The following is a 24884-nucleotide window of genomic DNA, read 5'->3' as shown; positions in this document are numbered from 1 at the left end:
CAGTGAATGAACCAAGTCATTTTCCTCGACGTGCGAAGACAACAGTTAAGATGTCGCATGAAAACTATTCATTCATTTATTGGTTTTGAGGACACGTCAAAAACATCCACAGGTGAAGCTAGCACAGCACGCGAGACGGCGGCTCGACGCCAGCGCAGCACAAGCGTCGATGAAACGATAACATTTCCCAGCCCGCTTGTGGGATTCCCTGACACGCAGGCGGCATCCCGCATTTGTTCCAACTCTGCTACAAACTCCAAAGGTCGGACGCAACATTGCCGGCTCGACTTCGTACCCCCATTCAGCGGCGGTGAGGTTCATACGCAACAAACTCAACGAGCAGTGCGAAAGGCTGTCGCCGTGCTGCGATTGGTAGTTTTGAAAAGTCCTGACCGGATTGTTATTGTTCATTGTCCACGTGGTCAAAAGCCCATCCCTAGTTGATGACATCAGCAGTTGCGTCTGCTTCAATCCTCGTTTAAAAACCTGTATTCTCAACGCATGAATGAATTGTGCCTAACTCAAAAGAGGTTTGAAACACTCTCACGTATTCATCTGGCATACTAGACATCGGGATTAGAGGTTAGTCAGCCATTGTCCGAGAAGTCCTTCACCCCGAACCAAACTCGGACATCCAGGCTTCGTATCTTTCCAGGTCCGCAGCGGAGACTGACTTGGAGATCTTCCTGAGCGTCAGCGTGAAGTCCTCCATCATCACGGGCATCTGGAGCTCTTCTTTGGACAGGGCTCGGATCTCCTCCGGGCTCAGGCCCTGGATTCGCCGCCGCATGGCCATCATTGACGCATCCCTGAGGGAGATGATTGCAAAGATGTCCAGGGAATAGTCTTCTTCTCCCGCGAGCATTTATTGACGAACCTGCAGACGTTGGTGATGTCGGCTCCGGAGTAGCCCTCCGTCTTCTCGGCGATGAGGTCCAGGTCCACGTCGGCGGCCAACTCCACCTCCCGCAAGTTGATCTTTAGAAGCTCCACGCGACCCACAGCTGCACAACGTTCGGAAAACAGCAACGTTCAGAAGGCATACGTAAGGAAGCCCTTCTCACGCTTCAAAAACATGAAAGTGGGGGGCAATTTTACACCTGACGAGGTAAGAGCAGTGCTGTAATGGAAGCCTTTGTTACACTGCGTATAAAATCAGACAATTTTCTGCCTTTTTCCCGTGTCGCTGTTCGGTCTAAACGAAACACGGAATTAGCGACTTTCTGCCTTAAGAGGTAGAATCAGAGCAGTGATGGAAGAAGCCCCCTTTCACGCTGTCTATCAAAGTAAGTATTTTTCCATCTTCTTTCTGTGTCGCTCTTCCATATAAACACAAAATGGGGGGGGGGGGGGGGGATAGCGTTGACCCGGCAAATTTCCAAATTCCGAGCTGTACTGGAAAAGCAGCCCCGTTCACACTCCCTACAAAGGATCGCATGAAATCATTTTAAATATTTTTTTTCCATTGTAAAGCCTCACAAAAGACCTCCATTGCAATACGACGCAGAGAGGAATTTATGCAATTTGCGGTGTTTTATTTACAAATAATCAGCACTGTTCAGCACTCTCTCCTATGGAGTCATGATATTTGTGACGCAGCGATCAACGGCAAATAATTGCGTTGTGTATCTGTTTGACTGACATGACATTGTGAGCAAACGCAACAAGCCTCATCCAGGTTTACCATCCGAACTAGTCCCCCGGCAAACCGAATTGTCCCGCACCACTTTTAAACGTCACCTGTCGGCAGAGGGATGTAGATCCGCTTCTCCAGGCGTCGGCGCAACGCCTCGTCAATGTCCCACGGGAAGTTGGTGGCGGCGAGGACCATGACCATCTTGGAAGGGTCGTCGTTGTCCTGGGCGCCACCCACACCTGGAGAAAGCAAAGCATTAGAGCAAGAAGATAATATAGTGAAATGTAAAAAAAAAAAAAACATCTTTACCATCCATTTGAATCAGAAGCTCGGATTTGACCCTGCGACTGGCTTCATGTTCATTGGACGTTCCTCTTCTGCTACAGATGGAGTCGATTTCATCTATGAAGATGGTCGTTGGTGCGTAAAAGCGGGCCTGCGGGAGTCACGCAAATCATTGCTTTTTGTTGTATTTGAGTTCATCGGGAGTTGTCACTCAGTCGGTTGTCATGTTTTTACCATTTCGAAGAGCAGGCGGACGAGTTTCTCTGACTCGCCTCTGTATTTGGAGGTCAGGGTGGACGAGGACATGTTGAAGAACGTCGTCCCGCATTCTGTCGCCACGGCTTTGGCCAACATGGTCTTGCCCGTACCCGGGGGGCCCACCATGAGCACACCCTGTCGCAAAGGAAATGGAATGGAATGCAAAGCCATGTCTAATATAAAAATCTTGCTTTGGCGCCATCCGGTGGCCTTTTTTTTGTCATGTAACTATGACGAATTGAAGGGAGGAGTTTCATTCAGTCAGACCATATAGCCTTGTCATTTTGTAGCATTTATAGGCAATTAGAAAACTTTTTGGGTAGGTGTCAATGACTTGTGTTTTTCCGCTACTCACAGCAGTAGAATAGTGTGTGCGTGCGTGCGTGTATACCTTCCAGGGCCGTCGAATGCCCTTGAAGAAGTCGGGCATCCACATGGGCAGCACCACAGCTTCTCTTAGCAACTTCTTAGCATCCTCCAGATCCGCTATGTCGTTCCTTCGCGAAGAATTCAGAAATCGGCGACGTGAGCGGGGAAAACCCCCACTGCAGTGTGTGTGTGTGCGCGCGCGTGCGTTTTCATACCAGTGTACATTCAGGTTGCGGGACACGATGTCTCGCTCGAGCGACTCCACCAGGTCGCTGTCATGTCCCACACCATCAAACTTTTTATGCTCCTTTTCACCTTTCTTTCCCTGATGATTCCAAAAAAAAAAAAGAGAAAGAAAAAAGACGGTCATTAGCTTGTCGACAACAGTTTTCAAGCTACCGAATCCGAGATCTTTCCATCAATTACTTCTAAACTGACCTCCTCGTTGGATTTCGCGTTGCGGCCACGCTCGGCCTTAGTTTTGGCCTGCCCGCGGCCTTCTTGTCCTTCCCCTCGATGCTGCAGACCAGGCGAATCTTTCTTCTGCTGCTTCACTCCACTGTTGGGGCGCTTTGCAGCGACAGGATTCCTACATAATGCAAGTAAAAAGTCTTTTTTTTTTTTTTTTTAAATGACCTTTTTTCCATTTCAGTGTGAAAAAGTGGAACGTCAAAAACGGAATTCGGTTGTACAATTTGGAAGTGGATGAAAAAATGTCAGCGTTGAAATTGCCATCAACATAACTCAGCTAGCATGAAAAGATTGACCCTGCACATTGTGTTTTTTTTTGCTAACCTTATTTCAAAAGAAGTAGCCTCAAACAGAAGCGTCGGCAATTCGCCTTCTCCCTTCCGTCAGTCAGGTCCCTCGTCGCCTATCCAATCGACTGCCCGCCATCCCTTGTGTGCTCCCAACCTGCGTCTTTGTTGTGCGCCATTCGTCTTGTTGTACTTAGTTAATTGGTTTCATTCAATCTGTGTCAGCTCCTTTTGTTTATCCTGTGAGTGGTGTTGCGCAGATCGCCATTGTCTTATGCTAATCCCAGGAAGCATGTTTACCCAAGGCACTTTTTTTCAATTTTTTTGGTCCACCTTTGTCTCCTGGTACTGCTTTCTAATTAAAGACCAACGTCAAAAGTGCAATCTCCCAAAGATTGTACAATTTATAAATCAAATCAAATCGTCAGGAGTAATAAACCTCAAAGGTTGCATAAAAACGTGCTTGTCATCATGCAAGATGTCAATATCTAACGAAGACCTTGATACTTTTTTTATGGATTTATAATGGTTAACGTCTTTTTACACTTGCACCTGCAATGTCACATAGACATCAATTGACTTGAAAATTGAGTGTTTTGTATGTTTTAATAGTAAGTGGTTAATGTTTTTTTTTTTTTTTTTTTTGCACGTGTGACAGTTAGTTACATGTTACTTAAAATGTTGTCTGTGCAGTTAAAAAAGGTGTAATTCTACACCTTTTGCTTGCATTATCTCTTACGGGAATTATTTTTTTTTTTGTAATTCAAACACGATTGATTTCCGCAAAACTTTCTAGATGAGCGGTCAAGGCGCCTGAATTGAACATTTTTCAATTTGAGGCACGGTGCCGTTACGGCAAACCTTGGTTCCTTGTCACGCCGTTGCAGCACCTACACAATGAATGGGTTTGTTGACGGCACGCTGCGCTCTAAGCGCAGTGCGAAAAGGCCTTCAGTGCGGAGACCATATTATAACATACAGCATTGGTAAGATAAAGAATCGTATGCTGGTCTACAGACTTTTGCGATTAGTCTTTGCGCACCTGTGCTCCGCAGGCATGGGGGGCGGCCACGCGGCCGGGTCCTCGGCGCTCCCCCCCGACTGAGGAACGGGTACGGTCACCGGCCTCTCCGTCTTGAAGGCTTCGAGCACAGCCACGATACTCTTGATCTGCTCCCACTCCTCGGTCAGCTCCTCTCTCACCTGACCAAACGGACAACTCCGATTGGCCGATTTGAAACGCGATCGCGCAACGAGGCACCCACCTGCTGCCATCGGACTTTAAGCGCCGGGTCCTTGAGGGTCTGGCAGTGCTTGTTGATCTGCTGCAGGACGCCCTGGTAGTACACGCCGGACGAGTCGTAGTTGCCCAGCAAAGCGTACTCGCGACCCTTTTTGGCATTGTCATAGATCTCGCACAAATTCATGGTGCATGACAGCTAAAAGCAAAAAGAAGAAGAACAACACTGATCCATGGGTCAGTATTAAGGATGGGCGTAATAACTGATGCATTGTGCGGAACTGACGCTAATTCATCGAGTCTTGAAAACTAATAGAGTATCAACTGGTGTTGAGTATTTGGATAATGCGTCTCGAGTCCATCGCCGCAATAAAAATGAAAAAAAAGTTAGCCTAGCTTCGTGTATTTCTTCTCCTCCTCCTACTACGCTGCCTCTCACAGGTCAGTCTTGGTACTACAACAGCCATCGTCATGCGTGTTGTGTGCCGTGTTGGTTATCTTGAATAAATCACACACTAGAAGTGCGATAAGCACACGCTTGAGGATCTTTTTCCGAGTCACGCTGTCAACATCAGTGAAGGTGTTGAAAATGGATGTTTGTATCTCACTTAAAGAACAGAACACAGTTATTTGCGATTTGCAACATTTCTCAGAGCCCCATAAATCAAACTGCGTTCAGATTGGGATGCGTCCCAACTCTTGTATTGAAGAGGAGCGACTATGCATGTACAACTTTTAACAACATTTTATCTGAAGATTGTGTGCGCTCGAAGGAGGAAACACGTCACAAATTAGACGGGCAATGGAACAACTTGACCCATCATTAACAATAGAAAATATTCACCCTGCTCATCTCAAACTAGATATAGGCTAGAGATATTTGCAAATATTTGTGTTTTTTTGCTTCATCTTATTCAAGCAATGTGGTTCGAGGTGTGGCGGCGCCCTAGCGCCCCCTATTGGCCCCTACCCGCACTCAATGCAAGAGCTGCACCAACTGAATCTGCCCGTACAAATAGTATCATGCTGACTTTTGATTGCTCATTGTGGTGCGGAGCCGCACATATTTCCGAGCCTGATGAGGGCAACCAAAGCATTTCGTTTTGGAACGTCACACCCATCCACTTGCCTTATTCCCACTTGATCATCTGGCTAGCTGTTTGCTAACAGCGTCGCCTCCGGTCCAGTGCAGGCCAGGCCAGGAACACAACAGCAAACCGGGTGGTGATAAATAATCACGAAAACCGCCACCTCGCCCTTTGTAAACCCCAACAACGGCAACAATAGCGACAATATTCGGATATGCGACCACAAAAGCGACAAGAAAACAATCGTCATACGCGCGTGAAGAGCAAATGTTTGCTCCACGATGGAGTGTTACCATGGCCGCGGAGACGCCTGCCGCAGAATGCAGATGGCGCGATTATCGCGCTGCATTCGCGTACGCCGAACGTGTGCCGAAGGGTCGCCCTCCTCGCAGATTGCATATTACAACTCACAAAAAAACGCCCCTTCTTTTGTATTGTACTACCAAAGTCTTGTCGTGTTCAAAATGATCTTCTTTCATAGTAAATACGAGCAACTTCATTCAGGACACAACGACAGGCCAGTGACAACACTTGTGTTCATCCTATTCATCTGGCGCTTGAATTTAATATGCAAAACAAACACGCGCGTGTCCGTTGTGTGTTCCTGTTGTGCTCATGGTGAACTTACATCTTGAAAACACTCACACGTTAAATCGACCCGAGGTCAAAACGATTTTTGACATCATTGCACTCACAACCTCCGAGGTTACTTGAACGCAGCATTATCGATGTCTGCGTTGGCCGTGAGTTGGCACCGCCGGATGCCCAAGACATTTCTTTTAGTGAATATTAACAGATTAACAGTAAATGTACCATCCAGGTCAAATATATATTATAGTTATTCATCGTTGATGAAATAATATATTATACTATACTGTAGATACTTACTTTGGGGCGGAGATGTTCACAACTTACATTAAGGAGTGGCAAATAATATAACAATTAAAAAGTAGATCATTAACTACACTCGTCAAAGATTAGGACAGTTTTGCATTCAACAGCAGTAAAAGTGTGCCAACGTTTGACTGCTAGTGTTAACAAGTGGCAAATAATATACAAATAAAAAAAAAGCATGTGAGAAATAATTTTACATGCATATACAGTATCTTGCAATATATAGTGCAACAAATTCAAACCGCTATTATGAAAATGTGCAATTAAATAAATGAAACAAACCCAGCTCAGCCTTCCTGCATCAACACCACTTTTATTTTGCGTTGACACATGAGACAGCAATCACTTCAAATTCCAGGCCAGTCACTTTTGAGACATTGGTTGGAATTCAAGGTGGTCCAAAAAGGAAGGAATGTCGGCCTTCCGAGGCTTGTTCGTACCGAAGAGAAAAACAAACCATGTCATGCTATCACTAGCGTTGCATTGGAGAGAATGTAGCTTAGCTCTTGCTGGTTACGCTCGCATACGTTTGGAAGAAAAACATAGTAGCCTATTTCCCTTTCGGTATCAAAGGAAATATCCCTTTCAAAGATTAATTTTGAATTTATTTGTGTAAGTTTCCACTTCCTGTGGGATCATCTGCAACTACTTGTGTTGCACAGTGAAGATTTAGACCGCTACTTTAGCTCCTAGCTAGCTGTCATTTGTTTGGCACTGGTGACCAAAACGCAGTGTTTTATGTGCGTTATGTTAAAAAGTTTTAAATTGGAGAGCGAGTTCAGTTCATTTGAAAAAAGAGGTTTCGTGTTTATTGTTCCTTTTCATTTGTTATTGACATTGTGTTTTTACCTTTTGTACCTTTTTGTTCTAAAGGTGTTTATGCCACCTGGTGGTATGGAGGGGAATTACTTTTCTTGCCGTCCGATGTCAGTTTTCCGGCCCGCCGATGATCACCTTCTGATTCTATGCCGACTGACGCTGTTAAAATGGTACCAAAAACAGATTTTGTAAAGTAAATAGTTAAAAAAAATTTAAATAAATAAACTACTGTGGCGGCCGACTGGTTAGCACATCTGCCTCACAGTTCTGAGGTCCGGGGTTCGAATCCCGGCCCCGCCTGTGTGTAGTTGACATGTTCTCCCTGTGCTTTTGTGGGTTTTCTCTGGGTACTCTTGACTTCCACTAGCATTCCAAAAACATGCATGTCAGGTTTATTGAAGACTAAATTGTCCATGGGTGTAAATAGTTGTTTATCTGTGACTTGGGCTTGACTGGCGAACAGTTCAGGGTAAGGGTAATCCCTAAAAAAAAAAAAAAAAAATAGAATTGCTGAAATTGCAATTGCTTAGACAATTGATACTGTTAAACTGCTACTCAAAAATTAGCTAGACAGTAAGTTACACTTTGATAATGGAACAAATGAACCCAAATATCACACAATCATGTCACGATTGTGCTCAACTTTGGAGGTTCAACTGTAAAACAATCAAGTGCGCCCAATTGTACTTTTGTAAGCTAAAACAAATATTTGCCACGCCTATATATTTGTGCAGGCATTTCATAGAAATATAGTGCAAACGTGTCCCTCCGTTTGTGAAGTGTCACAGGAAGCTTGTGTTTGGAGGCTAACACGATCAGCACCGACAGGTTAGCGCTTCCTGCTGTCTGGCTTTCCACAGATGCCCGACGTCGCTCTCCGAGGGCGCCTTCAGTCTCAGAGGTTTGCAGCTCTTGAGCCTGTAGGCCAGCGTCAGGAAAATGGCGTCCACGTGCTCCTTCTCGGCGGGGTCCTTGGCCGACGTCTCGAAGAGGGGCATGTCGTGCGCGTCGGCCAGGCGCTGCGCGGCCGACGTGGGCACCTCGCGGCGGTCCCGCAGGTCGCACTTGTTGCCCACCACCACGCGTGGCGCCAGCGCCCCCACGGCGTGACGGCCGCACTCCTCGATCCAGTCGGGGACGCTCTGGAAGGTGGCCAGGCTGGTGACGTCGTACACGAAGATGACGGCGTGCGCGCTGCGGTAGTAGTGCTCCACCATGCTCTTCCTGAAACGCTCCTGGCCTGCCGTGTCCCAGATCTGCAACTGGCCCCAAAGGAACAAACATTAAAACGGCTGCATTTGATTAACAACGGCACATCTGCCTCACAGCTGTGAAAGGTTCTGGGTTGGAATCCTAGTTCAGGCCCTCCTGTGTGCAGTCTGCATGTTCTCCAGGTATGGGGCTTCATTTTACATTTGACAAACTTGTTTGTTCAAGTCTTCAAATTGTCCATAGGTGTGAAAGTAAGTGTGAATGGTTTCTTGTCTATTTGTGCCCTGCCCAAACTCAACTGTTACAATTTATTTCTAAATGGCTGTATGGCTGAAAATAGCTCAAAACAATCTTTTGTTTTTAAAAAAATTTTTTTTAACAAAAAACAGGGAAGAGTGCCTCCCATTGGCTCGCAGTGCTATTACATCATTTTCCACTGCTTCAACCTTTTTTTTTTTTTTTTTTTTTAAAAAGAACCCGTAATTTTTCTAAACTAATAACCTTCATAAATAAAGTATGTAAGTTGTGTTTTTTTTGTTTTTGTTTAATCACATCACGGTGAAGTTGTCGAAGACAAAGGAGCTCCGCGTCAGTGACAGCTAGCATGGTGGACTTGTTACCTTAACGACTTCTCCATGGAGCTCCAGCGTCCTCTCCCTGAAGTCAACGCCGATGGTCGCCTCGGGGTTGTTCAGAAAAGAGCCGCCGCAGAACCTGGACGTCAAACACGTCTTCCCAACGTTGGTGTCTCCGATGACGATGATTTTAAAGACTCGGCACGGCGACGACAGCTCCAGGGAGTCGAAAAAGACCGAGTCGAAATCCTCACCGCCGGCGCTTTTGTTTTCTATTGCCATCGCTCATCGTCTCGCCGAGTGAACCCGACATGGACACTTGCAAATCTCGCGAGAGCAGGGTGAGACTTGGCGAGAATGTACACCTGATTCTTTCTTGTATTTTACTTTTTTTTTATATATAAAAGCGATTGAATAGAACAAATAGAAGCGTGTATTAATACATGATATTTAAAAATTGTAAAATAATATTTAAAAGAATACTTGTTAAATAAATCACTCGTATAAACACACGCTTGTTTTACTTCACAACTTGTATTTAAAATTCCGATTTAATTGAATAAATACAAACGTATTTATACATTAGATTAAAAAAATAGTAAAATAATGAAAAAAAGTATTCCAACTTTTGGTATTCTATTTAATTGAAAAAAATATGTATGTTAATTATGAATACCAATCCTGTTTTAGTGGCTGGTGCCATTTTGTATTTAAAACACATTAAGAATATAAAATTATCACAGTACATCCCAATCCTGTTTGAATATTAACATTGCTTTGGTTGTTAGTATACAGTGGGTGGGAAAGTTTTCAGACCCCTTAAAATTTTCACTCTTTGTTATATTGCAGCCATTTTTCCTTATTAATGTCCACACAACATTTGACATATTGACATAAAGACAAAAACCACTGCTGAGCCAAAAGAACATTAAGCCTCATCTCAATTTTGCCAAAAGACATCTTGATGATCCCCAAGACTTTTTGGAAAGTGTGTGTCCTATCACATCTGGTGTAAAAGTAACACCGCATTTCAGAAAAACAGTGAAATATGGTGGTGGTAGTGTGATGGTCTGGGGCTGTTTTGCAGCTTCAGGTCCGGGAAGATTTGCTGTGATAAATGCAACCATGAATTCTGAAGTCTGTTCGTGACCTCAAGCTGAAACGAATTTGGGCTCTTCAGCAGGACAATGATCCAAAACGCGCCAGCAAGTCCACCTCTGAATGGCTGCAGAAAAACAAAACGAAAACTTTGCAGTGGCCTAGTCAAAGTCCTGACCTAAATCCTATTATTGTTGGTGTGATTACACGAAATAAATCCAGAAAAACAACAGGGCTGCTACTCAATAACGCGGTTTATTCACCGGTACACTAAAACTGCCATTGTAATCCAGTTTGTTTCACACACATCAAAAATATATATTAAAATTGCATCTAGTCATCATATAAAACAATAATAACACACGGGCAAATATGCAAGTAACTAATACGATATCATGGATATAATACTTGGAACTGCACAGTTACTGTCGAGGTTGTACTGCAGTTTGTGGTGACTATTAGACAGGATTAATAACTATTAATCGGTTTAGATTGGAGAATGTGTTTGGGGTAATATATCTGATGCTCATGTAAAAATGAGAGCAAAAAAATGTAAAAAAAAAAAAAAAAACAGAAACTCATCAATGTCATATAAATGTTGTTAAAAAGTACAACGACGACAACAACAACAACAAACCTGAGTCAGCACAATGCACTTCTTTAGATCATTGGTGCATTACATGCACCAGAATTCTCAAACATCTTTGTGCACTCAGTTTTGACTGAAACCAGAGAGGTACTTTCAGTTTCCATACCCTGGCAGAATTGATCATTTCTTGGCCATTTTTCACAGAATATAAACAATCACACACACAAACCTTTTCTTTCACTCCTGGTTAGTGCTTGGGTGAAGACATTTATTATCAAACAAGTGCATTTACTCCTTTGAAATCATAATGACATCAGAAAGTACACAAATGACCCTGACCAAACTCCAATTAAGAAGTGGAAAATGAGAGATTCTGTTGGAACCAAACCACGATCAGGTGGACCAACAAACATTTTTGCCACAACGGCCAGGAAAATTGGCGGAGATGCAAAGAAAAGCCCACCCACCGATGACTTCAGCTGAAATACGGAACTCTCTGGGGAAAAAAAAAAAAAAAAGGTCCAACATGATAACCATGATCCAAAACACAAAGCCAAGTTGACCTGTCATTGGCTACAGCGGAATCAAGTGAAGGTTCCGGAGTGGCCCTCCCAGTCACCTGACCTCAAAATCGTTGAGCCACTCTGGGGAGATCTCAAGCGTGCACTTCATACAAGACAGCCCAAGAATTGACAGGAAAAGAGTAAACACAGTTGTTTGGTAATAAATGGCTTCACCCGAGCACTAACCGTAAGTGAAAGAAAACGTTTTGGTGTTATCATCCATATTCTCTGAAAAATGGCCAGGAAATCATAACTTCTGCCAGCGTATGTAAACTAAGGAGCACAACTGTGTATAACAACAGTTATAACGTAATCAATATATTAGAAACAGCTCAGTATGATGTCGAACAATTCTAATAAGCGCAATAATAAACGTATTGTTCATTTAATACCTCTCGGAGATGTTTCGGTCTTGTGACCGCGTCGCTACAATTCAACACAGAACAGACATACTATGTGCAATCTTTATATGCGTTGCTAGTCGCTCACGTCTTCCACGAAACCCAGAAACAAAATGGCGTCTTTACACAAAACTGAAGTGCAAGAGAAAAATTCCGCGCGGTCGGCGTCAGCCGCCTCGCTCGCTTATTTTTGCTCCCCGAACAAACTTTGGAAAGCCGTGCATGCTTGACTGGAAATTGAGCAGGTAGTAACGGCATGACCATCTTGCTTTAATAAGCTGAACACGTCTATAGAAAGCGGGGGGCGGGGGGCTATGGCCTGTGGGCCATATATTTGATTGTAACAACAAATAAAACATCGGAGGAACTTTTTCAAAGAAGAAGAAAGCCCCGCACCTCTCCTGCGCCACACAATATTGACCAACGGAGGTGTTTTCAGGCAAACAGTGAGACAGAGAGGGAGTCTGCATGTCGGGAACAAACCACCATTTTGGAATCACTTCATGAACAAAGTACTAGTACAGAGGTAAGGGAAACAGCTGGGGGGGGAACGGCCAAGATGGGTTTTAGGTTTGGGACCGAAAATGGGTCAAGAGTCCCATATTCATTGGGTCACTGAAGCTATCCTATTGATCACGAATGAAGTAGACAATTTCTTGGCAAATGACTTTGGGACTGACAACCAGTCCTGGGTGTACACCGCCCAGCGCCCCAAGTCAGCCGGGATGTGCCCCGAATGCGCTACGGAGAACAAAGACCGCTGATGTTCTGATTCAAATTCGCAGTCATTCAGTGTCTTGTCGTAAATTCACATCTCGTGTTCTTAATCGTTAGTTTATGTACAGTGGAAGTCAACGTTACGGCAATGAATAGATGATGTATTTTGGTAAGAAACGAATACACGCCGGCTTGCGTTTCACCGCAGCAACCCTGTAAAAAGTCCGACTACCAGTTCTCGTCCGAGAACGAGCTGGAACTGGCGGAGTCGGAATCGGCGTCCGTCAAGCCGTCCAGATCCCAGTCGGCGCTGGATCCGCTGTCGTCGTCCTCTTCGGTGGAGAAGCTGTGCGCCGAGCCCAGGCACGCCGGGTAGACGCGTGTGGAAACGCACACGGGTCCCAGCGTGGACACGTAGACCGCCATGACGCTCTTCCAGCTCTCTCGCGCCGGCTCGTACTCGTGCATGAGGACGCGGTTCTTGTTGTGCTGCAGCAGCGTCTGCGTGAGGAGCAGTAGCTTGCCGCCGTGCTGGATCACCTGGTAGTTGAGGGCGCGGCTGTCGATGGGGACGTCGGCCAGCCGCCGCCACTCGCCGCGGGCCGGGCTGTAGGCCTTCACCACGGGGATGTCGCACACGCAGACGATCTGGTCCTGGTACACGCACGCCTTGTGCAGCTTGTCGCGCCGCAGCGAGCCGCAGTGGCGCCAGCGGTTGCGGCGCGGGTCGTAGCACAGCATGCGGCGCTTGTTCACCACGTACAGGTGGTCGTTCAACGCCACCACCTGCATCTTACCGAAAGAGTGCGGCAGCGGAGCCACGAAGGTCCACTGGTTCCTCTGGACGCTGTAGCACTCCACCTCTTTCAGCCGGGCGTCCGTCACCGGGTTCCTTCCTCCCAGGAGGTACACGTGCCCATTGAGGTAGCCCATCCCCGAGTGAATCCTCCCCAGCGGCCTCTCCGCGAGTGCCTGCCAGCTGTTGAGGACCGGATTGTACTGCCAGAAGTGTTTGGAGAGGTGGGACGCCAGGTAGAGGTTGTTTTCCGGGCTGGAACAAGCAATGAGGGACTCCATGGTGGAGCGTTTGTAATCCTGGCTGCTGAGATCCACGAGAGGCGGCGTCACGAAGTAGAGGTCCTCGGAGTACGGGTCGCAGCACATGATGCTGTCGTTGGGAAGACCGAAGAACAAGATCATTTCTTTGGCGCTCACGCCTATCCTGTGCTTGGGAACATCCAGAGACGCGGACACGGCGCAGGGCCGGTTGAAGAAGGACTCCACGTACTTCTCGATGAACGGCCTCGCCGCCAGCCCTTCCAGGTAGCGCTTGTCCCTCTCGGTGAACAAGTTCCAGCGCACGCACCTCAGCGCTCGCAGCGCCTCCTCCTTCGTGGGCGGCGCGTTGGCCTCGATCCAGCGCAGGGCGGCCGAGCACACTTCGCGCTCGCAGGCCACGTCCAGCGTGTCCAGGGAGAGCAGTTCCTCCAACTGGTGCAGTTCCAGCTCGCACAGCTCCCCGGCGATGCACAGCTGGCCGAAGTTCCTGGCGATGAAGGCCCGAGCGCTCTCCTTCAGCTCGGGGTTGTCGTAGGTGTCCGCGAACTTCAGAACCCCGACGCAGTTGGCGAGGTCCAGCCTGCGGGTCATGAAGCCGGAGCAGGCCTTCCTGATGTACTCCAGCTGGAGCATGTTGGCGGCTGCGTACAGCCTCTGCACGTTGCCCTCCGTGATGGTCGCCTGACCCGTGTAGCAGTAGTCCACGATGACCGACATGGACTCGGCGTCCACGCCGCGGATGGCCACCCTCTCCTGGACGCTCTCGGTCAAGCCACCGGTGAACATGCTCTTGAAGTAAGGGCTGGCGGCGGCGAGGACGTTGCGGCTGCAGTGGAACAGCTGGACGAGGTCGTCACCCGAGGGCCCCCCGCCTCCGCCGGGCTCCAGGGGCTCTCCGTCGGGGTCTACCTCGATAGTGACGTCCGAGAGAAGGCGGCTGTCGTACAACGCCTTCAGCTCCCCCATCAAACACCGAGCGTGACTGACGTCCTCCAACACTTCGGGTCCATTGAAGCAACCCAGCACCGAGGCCATTTTGGGGGTCTACTTTTTGTAATCTCACGTCGCGGAAGCTTTCTGATAAGACGCCGCCTCGCGCGCCACCTCCGCGGCTAGCCGACAAGGACACATCCGCTCACGAGAAAACGTCTAATATATGTTTTCAAAAAACATTACCAGACTCGAAACGCTCTTGCTGGACGACCGTGTGCCTCAAAGTGGCTTTCAGCCATGAAACGACCATAACGTCCACTTTAAGTCCACCCTAAAGATGTTGGTTCACTTCGTTTAATTCCGTGCGTGCTAATGCTTTGGTGAAGCAGTCACACCGCTCAAGACCAGGGGCAGCAGCACACAGGAGAGTGTCAAAATAAAAAGCAGTGAATGTGTATTTGTGTTAAAATGTAAAACACGACTTTATTTGACACGGAAAAACACGTTGCATGTAGTTCCTCGCCAAACTGCCACGCTTTACAAATGTCACTTGACATTTAACTTCAAATTAGAAAAATCATCACATTGTTCTGAAGGCACCGCACAGCACTTCCGCTCTCCTCAGCTCCAAGTGCGTCCAAACTTGCGACGTCAGAGCGAAAGTGCCGCTGTGATTGGCTGTCATAACTGGGTCAATTTCAATGGATAAACAGCATTATTTGAAACGTGGTCGTAACGACAGCACGTACATAACTTTCACCTAACATCTCCCCCATATATTCCAATACAATTCATGAAAACAATGTTCAGTAAAAATAATAGAAAGCCATATTATTTTTACTCATGTAATTAATTGAATTGACATTCAAACTTCATGCAAAGCTTAATTTTTTTCCCGTGTGCAGTATCAAGTGTATTTGGAACACGTTTACGGCAAACCACCATCACCAGGTGAAATCTTTCCCGCTTGTTTGATGCTGCAGTTTTCAGACTCTTATGTGAAAACACTCACAAGAATGCAGGCCAAAACCTGGAGGAAGTTCACCTATACTAAAATAAGGCCAGATGAAATGAAGAGATTCATCAGCTCTTTGCTGTATACGTCAGCGTGTGATAAAGAAACGCCTGTACACAGTTGACATTTTTTTGCATGTTTTTTTGCACATTTTGAGACAAAGAATCAGAAACTTTCTTGTAAATAGTTTTATAAATGTCAAATTTAAACTGCTAAGAAATATTAATATTATAATCTAATAAAATAATCATGAATTATTTCAATGATTTATTGTCATTGTTTTGTTCTGTTTTTTTTTTCTTCTTTATGACAGGGAAGAAACAATGTTTTCCAAAAGCTTTTATTTCACTTTGAAAAATTCACCGTCTCCCTCAACTCCTCGTCATACATACGGCGGAACTCATCAGTGATATATGATGTGCGATATCATTGCAGCTGTCACATGAATGAAAATATCTTTTTTTCAAAAGAAAAATCCATTAAAAACACGTCGAAACTCACATCAAAGAACGGCCGTCGTTTGAGCAACTCAGACGAAACAAAAACCTCCAGTGTTATTCACATCATTTCGATAAAAGTGCTGCGAGATGAGGCCAGTAAATAGAAGAGATATGAATATGATGGAATGTGACACCAATTCCAAAACAGGGACACGACGTAGCAAAACAGTTGTCATCATTTTTTTTTTACACCACAGTGACAAAAAGCATGTACAAAAGCGTTTCGTTGAGCTCGCAGGCGACCGATCAAGAGTTCACATTTAACAACTGGTTAGCCCAATATTGCAAGTGTCTGTCTCTCACAGGGGTGGGGAACCTTTTTCCTATCAGAGGTCTTTTCAGTTTTATACAGTCCTTCCAAATGCATAAGAAAAATAGGATACAACCATCAAACACGTCTATTATTATACACTACTACCTTTGGGGACTTATTTTTTACAACACTTGCTCTGAGATTTGATCTGTTTTTGGTCCTGCTCAAATGCTGCGGTGGGCCGTATCTGGCCCACGGGTGGCAGGTTCCCCACCCCTGCTTTATTGTTTTTACGATCCAGCCTGCTGGATCCATTGACTTCATCCCTCAAAGAAGACCCAAAAACAAAGTCAGTAATCAGTAATGCAGCGTTATCGACCCTGTTATCAGTATTATTGTTATCATTATTATGGTTATGACGATACCTGTGGGATTTTAATAGCAGCCATCTTTCCAGCTGGCGTCCCTCAGGGTGCTTAGAGAGGTGAGGCTCTTCGGGGGCGTCAGCAAACTGCACGGGAAAGTAGTGGGAAGAAAAAAAAAACTTGTATCCATTCCTATTTGAACCAAATAGAGCAAGCTGCAAAAACACAAAATCAATATGCTTTTGTATTGATGTGGCAGTCCTATCAGATATAAATATAATAACGGAGGGTTTTCAAGTTTTATGAAATATTAGGATCAGGAAAGAAACCTAATGAAAAAAAAACTAATGAATAAATGACATGTTTCAAAACTGATTTTTGGGGTTAAAAATGTTTTCTAATTAAACCACAATAAAATCTATATTTTGGGATGCTACTGCAGTAAATCGAATTTAGTATTGGTATAAGGATGATTTAAAAACAAAAGAAAAGATACATTAAAATATGAGCTCAAATATTTGCAGTTGTCGTTCAAGAAATGTGATTATAATAACATTTAATTGAAGTATAATAAAATATCAATTCATAAATAATGAACAATTCAAATGTTACTTCATGAAATACAATGATAAAATCATATTTTTTGATATTCACCAACAGTAAATTGAATGAAGCACTGTTTTTAAGGACAGTTTAAAAAAATGAACTCATTAAATTGAATCGTGATAAATATAAGTTGACAATTTGAATAAAAAAAAAAAAAAAAAGGATGAAAGAACATTATGGAGCATCGTAGGCATTTCCATATACATTCCACGCACATATGCCCGGATGTCAAAGCGCCAGGCGGGAAGTGCGAGCTCCGAGCTGGCTATACAATGCAATTTGTTCGGAATTAAGAAGCACTTTTTCGGTGCGCTTTTCAACGAATGCAACTCGGATGTCCACATCCCTTATGTTCATTTCAATTGAATCATGATAAATATAAGTATGCGCTTAATAAAGGTATCATGCATGTGCTTGTGCTTTGGTCAAACGTCAGCTCCACAAACAAAAGAGGCACGCGTGCGTATGGCGCCTCGGCCGGCTTCCGAGTCTCACCTGCGTGTGGGTTGTGTGATTTTGCTGGAACGCAGAGCTCCGCCGAGGCCCACGAAGGAGGCGGGGCGAGGGAGCGAGCTGCGGGGGACAGCGGACTGGGCGGCGCCGGGGGTCTTTACGGGCTGCGGTACCGAGCCGGCGGCGGGCTTGAGGGGCTGAGGCGCTGCCGCGCTGCCGGGGACGGAGTGCGGGCCGGCGGAGGGGCCCTGCAGGACGGTGGGGCTGACGTAGGCGGTGGCTTTGAGCGGCTGACGAGCGGCAGCGGAGAAGTTGCCGACGCTCTGGACGCGCTGACTCAGCTGGCCCGGAGAAGGAACTGCAGCACAAAACGCGAATGGAGATGAGATACTCGAAACCGGTGATTCTCAAAAGTGTGTTGTCGTGCCGAGCGGGCTCCCTCTAGTGGCACGCGAAGGAATCACTACTTCAGCACACTTCCGTGGTACTTAACTTTCACGTTCAATAGATTCGCATTCAATCTTTAAGAACAATCTTTGACTTTTATTTGCAATATATTTCACTTGATTCATTATTTTACCTACTTTCTTATTTTCCTGTATTTAAGTGCAGTGTTAATGTTCAACTCGCATGATGTTACAGTAGATTATCTTAAGATTCAATGACCACTGCTATGCAACTGTATTTTATCGCTGGTCCTTATGGTGGTGTTTGGAGAGCTTGGAGAACCACGACCATAAACTCCACTAAATAAGATGAGTTCAACTAAAATTTGAACCCCGAACCGAGGATGGGGTTGTAAAAAAAGGGTGTTACGTGCCGACATAAAAGCACAGACAGGAGGCGAAGGGTCTTACTGGACGACTGGAGGCGTGCGAGGCCGCTGGACGAGTCAAAGCTGAGGCTGCCGCGCAGGGAGGACACGGTCGGCAGGGAGGAGGGGCCGTGGGACGGGGGGTTGACGGGCGACGCCAGGCATTGCATACTGGGAACGCTCGGCATGCTGGGGGCTCGCATCAGGTTGGGCATGCTTCTCCGCAGCCGTATGTCTACGCAGCCGAGGCAAAACAAAAGCAAGATAGCAGGAGCTAAAGTACGCTGAGATACCCTGAACCCTGCTGGAAGTTAAGGCAAAATCAGATCCCAAAAATATGATACCTAAAACAAAATACCTTGAACTAAGCCGAACGAAGTTGAAGCTAAAATAAGATCACCGAAATCTCATCTCTCTGTTTTTCTTTGCTAAATGGCTGAGTAGAAATCATCGACCGCCTCATAGTAACAGGGTCGCTTTGGAACAACAATTTAAGTGACCAAAATGGTCACGAGCGACATCAATGAAAAGCAAAGGAACAAAGCAGAAGCTACCTGCGCCGTTCCTGTAAGCCGCGTGCGTTTCTCCGCTCAGGCCGGCGCCCGCCGCGTACGGCGCCAGCCCCCCGAGCGAGAAGGTCGAGGCGGCCGAGCCGCGCCTGCAGTCTCTGAAGCTGGAGAAGGTGTGCGAGTGCGGCAGGCCGCCGCGCTGCACCGTGCCCGCGCGCAAGAGTCGAGGCTGCGGAGGAGGGAGCTGGTCGTAACCCTCGTCCTCGTCCTCGTCGTCCTCCTCCGGGTCTGCGCCGCCGCGCCAGAGCGAGTTCAGGGAGAAGCTGGAGCGGCGTCGACTGACGGTCGCCGAGGTAGACGCGTAGTCCTGACGCAGGCCTACCGGGAGGACGTTTTCCTTTGAATTCATGCAAAACACCGGGTTGATTTTCAGCGTGGACGGCTGGACTCACTCTCCTCCTGAAGGCGGGCCATGACCTCCACGTCCGTCATGTCCTGCAGTTTGTAGCCCATGGAGATGGAGTCGTCCTCCAGCTCCGAAATGCCCGCCTCGCTGTCCAGGGAAGACTGAGGGCTGACGCACGCTCGCCGCCGGCCGACATCTAAAACGCACGAAAGCAAGCTCGTTTGACTTTTCGAGCCACTGCTTAACTAGCTGGTCCACCAGCCGCTGTGGTGGTTACTAGTTTCAGGGTTCAGTAACTCTAACTCTACTGGCATGATTTTTTGGGATCTTGAAAATCTTCACACAAATGCTTCAAGTGCACGCAAGATGCGTCTTACTGTGCAGGCTGGAGTTGGACAGGAAGGTGGGGCCTCTGTCCAAGCCGAGGCTGGGCCTGAGCGGGAGGGCGGGGCCGGACCATGACGGCGGCGGCGGCGGCGGCGGCGCCCGAGCTCCGAGGGGAAAAGGATAACAGAGATTTTAATCCCACGGAGTGTAGCGTGCGAATCCAAAGTGCGCTGGCACGCCACCTAATAACATGAAAATATGGATGAAATTCAGTTTTGTATTAGGCACGTTTGAGCTCTCAGTGGCTTTTTCTGACCAGCTAATCTGCTCACGGGGGCAAAATGGAGTGCACCGCTTGGCTGCGACCAGCAGAGGCGCTGTTGAGTCACTCTCCACTAGATTGCTGCCTGAAGAGGTCAGCTGATGTCAGCTGTGGGGAAGTTGAACTGCGTGGGAAGAATGAATCTCCTAATCAGGAAGACGACTGGCAGTCAAACAGGAGTTCAGCACATTCAGGGGTTTTGCCTTTTGCGTTTGTGCCTCAAATACAGAAAATGATTCTCCCACTTCCTAAAGTTAGAAGTCCTTCAAAGCTCGGGTGCGTTTTTTTTAAAATTTTTTTTGGTTTAATTTTTTTTCTTACCTAAAGTCTTCTGGAACCTTCACAGGGGAACATCCAGTAATAGATAGGCAACAATAGTGTATGTATTTTGTTGACATGGTGTTTATGCATTCAAAAGAAAGGAAAGAAATCGTTTTCTTTATTTTTCTCAAGCTGCCGCGCATCCCTGAATGTCCTCTGGCACCCCCTAGGGGCGCAAACAGTAAGTTAGTTAGTGTTAGTTCGGTGGGTGTTATGTGTCGACATTGTGTTTATGCCTTCATGTGGCCTCGGGTTCATTTCGGAAAAAACAAACAAACAAACAAACAGCAGTTGTTCTTTATTTTCTTCAAGCTGCTGCGCCTACACTGATGTCCTCTGGCGCCCCCCAGTGGAGCATCCAATACTTGATAAACGATGTTAGTGTAGGTAGCTAAGGACGCGTTCAAGGCATGTGTGTGTGTGTGTGTGTGTGTGTGTGTGTGTGGTGTGCACGCTAAAAATGAAGAAATCTATTTTTCTTGCTTTTTTTTGTCGAGCTGCCGTGATTTTCGAGACGTGAATGCGTTGACGTTGTGCTCGTGCGTTACCTGCGGTCTCGGTGATCGCAGCAGGTTTGGTGTAAGGCGGCACCGGGCAGCTGAGGACGGACAGCCCGTCGATGCAGCCGTACGGTCGGACGCAGGAGGCTCCTCGCCACCGCTCGGCTAGACACACAAACGTAGCGTAGCGACGGGGTCGTCAGCAGTGGCGGAGTGATGATACTGTCAAGCCAAACACTAATCTTCTGTCGACACACCGCTATTGATGTCGGACATGCGTCGAGATGAACGTTAGATTACGACAACAGATTACTGGACTGTTTTGGGGAAGGGTTTTAGGATAAGCGGGGATTGCATATGTATGGTGTTCTCAACAAGCACATAACATTTGAAACACTCGTTGCAGGGACGAAAGAGGACGGGCGTGGGGCAATGCAAAGCGGGAAAATGGTCTGGTTTTCCTAAATCCAATCATTCATATTTTATTCCACTGGTAATGGAAAATTAACACTCAGAGGCCATCCATCTACAACAATATATATATACTACCCCCGAAGGAGCAGCACAATGTCCATTGAACTGAAGCAAAAATGCTTATTTCTTCACATTTGATTGAATTAAGTTATGACTGTATGTTTTTTTTTTGTTTTTTTTAATGGAGTGGCTGTATTTATGTTTTTGTAATAAAAGCCCATTTGGATGTTGATTCAGGGGCAGGCTGCCATTTAGAGGCTCTACCAGACCTGGCGCTGACTGACCACTGTAGAGCGAATAATCTTCCTGATGATGTTCCGTGTCGGGCGCGACAAGATGTTGATGTTCCACGTGTGGATTGAGGCGCAGCTCAGCCTCACATGTCCACAGCCGGAAGGTCGCGTGTGCACATGTGGTTGCTAATCCCACGGGCTGGCGCGGGTTACCTTGGTCCAATCTGTGGCACAGCGTCATCCTCGCCAGCTGCACTTCTGGTGCCGGGTGGTCCAGGACCTGCCTGCACCACTGGAGAGGACTGAGGCCGCCGCCGCCGCCGCCGCCGTCGCGCGGCTTGGCTCTGGCGCTCACGTAAAGCCTGAGACACACACAAAAACATAAGCCGTTGCCCGGAACGTCAGCGCCGCCGTCGTCCCTTTTCCAGGACGTCATTCTCCAAACAAATAAGACATCTTCATAATTAATAACTCATCTAATTATCTTTGTATGGTTAATCTATTGACATTTCATCAATATACGCAGCTTTTTATTGTAACATAATTCCTCATGTAGTTTTCCGAGTTGTTTATTTACTCGACTGATAAAACCAGGGGGCATTTATTTAGTCAACGGCACTGTGGACCGAATGTCTATTATGCATCATGCATTTGTTTACAAAATGACATTTGAATAATAGAACTGTATTTGCTTATGTCGTGGCTGCAGCATTCATTTACTAAACTGCAGTATTTATTGGGGGTGACTGCTTCAAATAAAGGCTTATTTGATTTCTTTTATTTTTTTTTCAATAAAAAATCCTCATCTAGTGGCAGGGGTGTGTTTTTGTGTTCAACTGCAGCGTACGATGCGTCTACTACTATTTCCATCCATCTTCCTCTTGAAACGGCAAGGTCAATGTCAGCTTTACAGATGCCATGGCTGGATATCTTGAAGATGACGGGTTGGCGTCCTTTTTGTAAAGGCGGATGAAGCACGGTGTCTATTAGAGCGGGGGGGGGGGGGGGGGGGGGGGGGCAACATTTGCCTTAAATATTCAAACGAAAGCGAAACACGCAGCGTTGCAAGGGCGCGCGAGCGCATCTCAAATGGGTGCCGGGCCGTCATTCGAGCATCTAGGTCACGGTCGGACGCCTCCGCGGGGTCGGCGCCTCGTCTTCTAATTGGAGGCCGGCGGCGAGGCCCCCCCCCCTCCTCGCCACATTACGTAAGATCCTCTGGGCAGGGAACGTTTTATCATCCGCACTTCAGACGACCGTGTACGTGCCTCATAGGGGCTGCTGTTTTGGTTCGCAACAACGTTCAAATGGGCAAGGCAGTTCACCTGCTTGTAAATAACATGAATTGAGATACCCGCCCAAATTTTAGGGACGACAGTGGAGCCCCGCTACTCGCCGGGATCTGCGCACAATTGACACCCACTATAATTGCACTGAAAAAATAATATACAGTATTTATGTATATACATATATATATATATACTGTTATATAGAAGCATTTGTCATTTATTACTGTCGAGCATCTATTAGGGGTGCGGCGTTTATAAGCGTGGAGGCCTGTATTTGAAAGAATTCTGAAAGGCAACTCCAGAGGGGACCAAGCATCTAATGGGTGTTTGTTTTGTTTGTCCTTTCACATTTGGTGAAATATTGGCAATTTGGGGGAAAGTAGAAGGGATGTCTGAAGAGGGAGCGTCTCCAATATTTTTGTTGAATCATTGTGCTCGTCTGTCGAATTTGAATCCCCCAAAAATGTCAAAGAACTTTGTTGCCTTTTTTGGGAAGGGATGACTCCTATTATTTACGATAGCTGCCTGGCGGTCGAGCGGTTGTGGGTTCAACTCTGCCTTTCCTGCGCTTGTACGGGTTTCTGTTTGGTGTATTCTGTGATGTTCAGCGTACATTTCGGTGAAGTCGATATGATGGACTACATATTTGACGCATATATTTGAACGCTGTTATAAGGGAACACGTTCATTTATTGTATAATGAGAATGTATGTCTCTCAGAAAAGATGAAAATTGTATTCAAAGAGTGATTTGAAGACATATGTAGGCCTAATTGGAGGCCTTTTGTTTGCATTGCATCAATCTTTAACTTGAGCTCGGGAAGAAAAACATGTCGGTCACGGCAACATTGACTTGAAAAGGATGCTGAAAGAGAATTACCAGCGATCCGGTTCGGAGACTGCGAGCGCGGTGCTGAGGTCCAATATGTCCACCAGATCCAGGACCGTCGCGCCTCCATCCTCCTCCTCCTCCTCCTCCTCCTCGTCCTCCTCCGAGCCGGGCTGCAAATAGGCGAAGGGCTCCCGGGGGCACTCGGCCGGGAAAGGCTCCCAGGCTGCGGTCTGGAAGTGGGGGCGCTTGCGGTGGAGGAGGCGGCGCTGGTGGCCGGAGGCGACGGCACCGTCGTGGACGGCGTTGGCCCTGCTGCGCAGCTGCTCGTTCTGCTTCTCCAGCTTGCGGACGAGCTCCTGCAGCTTGAGCACCTCCAACTCGGCGTCGGCCAGCTTATCGTTGCCCTTCACGTCCGCCGCGGCGGGGGGGCCCAGCAGCACCTCGGCGTCCATTGGCCGCCGCCGCCGCCGCCGCCGCCGAGCGCATGGAGAGACGGGCCGGGTTGCCCGCTCGCGTCCGGAGGGTTCTGCTGGAATCCGGACGGGGGCGGCCCACCTCCGCTGTTGCAACTTGCTACACGCGCTCGCGTGCACGCGCACACATGCGCGGAGGATGCTGATGCTGGCATGACTTGCTAGCGGTCTCCTGATTGGTCGGCAGCTTCCTGGACGCCACATGGCCAGGAAGTGGTTTTTTCTTTTTTTTTCTTTTGTTGTTGTTGTTGCTGTTTTTTGGTGTGCGTGCATTCTCAAGGAGTCTAAATCGATCCCTAATGTGTGCATACTTAGATATGTATTTTGAATAATAAACGAATTGAGTCTTTCTAGAATCCAGTATTATCCTATCGATGAATATAGGAATCTGCTCGAAACTGATTTTACATGATTAAACAACTATACCAATCAATCAAATGCATCTGTGAGGTGCAGGTACTGTATATTTCTTGTCCACTAGGGGTCACCAGCCTCACATCCTACACTGTAGCATCTGTGACTATGAGTGTGCGCGCCTTTAAAAGGCGGGTCCCGAACTAGCGAGCGACGTGGGCGTCCTGGCTGTTGTTAATTCAGGTTAGCGGCTGGCTGCTAAGTGGCTAGCCGTTAGCCATAGCAAGGCCGCGTGATGAAAGACTGGCCGTCAGTCGTGTGGTACGAATGTGCTTTTTACATGGT

General features: G+C 47.0%; 4 protein-coding genes across 8 annotated transcripts; all 4 read right to left on the bottom strand.

The window, feature by feature from the left end:
• Window positions 1-60: 60 nt before the first annotated feature.
• katnal1 (katanin p60 subunit A-like 1) lies at window positions 61-6166 on the bottom strand. Of its 2 annotated transcripts, none has more exons than XM_061791463.1 (11): window positions 5676-6166; window positions 4572-4745; window positions 4349-4509; window positions 2987-3137; window positions 2764-2873; window positions 2571-2676; window positions 2156-2314; window positions 1946-2072; window positions 1741-1875; window positions 878-1004; window positions 61-809 (listed from the first exon to the last, which is right to left on the bottom strand). In XM_061791463.1, the coding sequence occupies exons 2-11, from the start codon at window positions 4731-4733 to the stop codon at window positions 611-613; spliced, it is 1437 nt and encodes a 478-aa protein (XP_061647447.1). In that variant the 5' UTR covers window positions 4734-4745; window positions 5676-6166; the 3' UTR covers window positions 61-610. The 2 variants fall into 2 exon arrangements, with proteins under 2 accessions (XP_061647447.1, XP_061647446.1); XM_061791462.1 differs by having other exon boundaries at window positions 5928-6166.
• A 654-nt stretch (window positions 6167-6820) lies between these two features.
• zgc:101559 (Ras-related protein Rab-33B-like) lies at window positions 6821-9461 on the bottom strand. 2 transcript variants are annotated; one of them, XM_061791475.1, is made up of 2 exons: window positions 9180-9461; window positions 6821-8609 (listed from the first exon to the last, which is right to left on the bottom strand). In XM_061791475.1, exons 1-2 carry the CDS (start codon window positions 9414-9416, stop codon window positions 8163-8165), a joined length of 684 nt encoding a protein of 227 aa, XP_061647459.1. In that variant the 5' UTR covers window positions 9417-9461; the 3' UTR covers window positions 6821-8162. The 2 variants fall into 2 exon arrangements, with proteins under 2 accessions (XP_061647459.1, XP_061647461.1); XM_061791477.1 differs by having other exon boundaries at window positions 6821-8603.
• Window positions 9462-9953: 492 nt separating this feature from the next.
• On the bottom strand, window positions 9954-15011 carry kbtbd7 (kelch repeat and BTB (POZ) domain containing 7). The gene has a single exon (XM_061791461.1). It carries the CDS (start codon window positions 14594-14596, stop codon window positions 12731-12733), a length of 1866 nt encoding a protein of 621 aa, XP_061647445.1. The 5' UTR covers window positions 14597-15011; the 3' UTR covers window positions 9954-12730.
• An 822-nt stretch (window positions 15012-15833) lies between these two features.
• Window positions 15834-24404, bottom strand: slain1a (SLAIN motif family, member 1a). Of its 3 annotated transcripts, XM_061791458.1 has the most exons (9): window positions 23761-24404; window positions 21806-21954; window positions 20934-21050; window positions 19793-19906; window positions 19462-19611; window positions 19055-19387; window positions 18544-18735; window positions 17729-18044; window positions 15834-16773 (listed from the first exon to the last, which is right to left on the bottom strand). In XM_061791458.1, exons 1-9 carry the CDS (start codon window positions 24387-24389, stop codon window positions 16698-16700), a joined length of 2076 nt encoding a protein of 691 aa, XP_061647442.1. In that variant the 5' UTR covers window positions 24390-24404; the 3' UTR covers window positions 15834-16697. The 3 variants fall into 3 exon arrangements, with proteins under 3 accessions (XP_061647442.1, XP_061647443.1, XP_061647444.1); XM_061791459.1 differs by lacking the exon at window positions 20934-21050 and having other exon boundaries at window positions 19793-19887; window positions 21931-21954; XM_061791460.1 differs by lacking the exon at window positions 20934-21050 and having other exon boundaries at window positions 19793-19884; window positions 21931-21954.
• Window positions 24405-24884: the final 480 nt, after the last annotated feature.

The sequence above is a fragment of the Phyllopteryx taeniolatus genome, chromosome 12 (genome assembly GCF_024500385.1).
Source record: "Phyllopteryx taeniolatus isolate TA_2022b chromosome 12, UOR_Ptae_1.2, whole genome shotgun sequence".
Taxonomy (NCBI): Eukaryota; Metazoa; Chordata; class Actinopteri; order Syngnathiformes; family Syngnathidae; genus Phyllopteryx; species Phyllopteryx taeniolatus.
The sequence above is the reverse complement of the archived record's forward strand: the minus strand, read 5'-3'. Positions and strand labels throughout refer to the sequence as shown.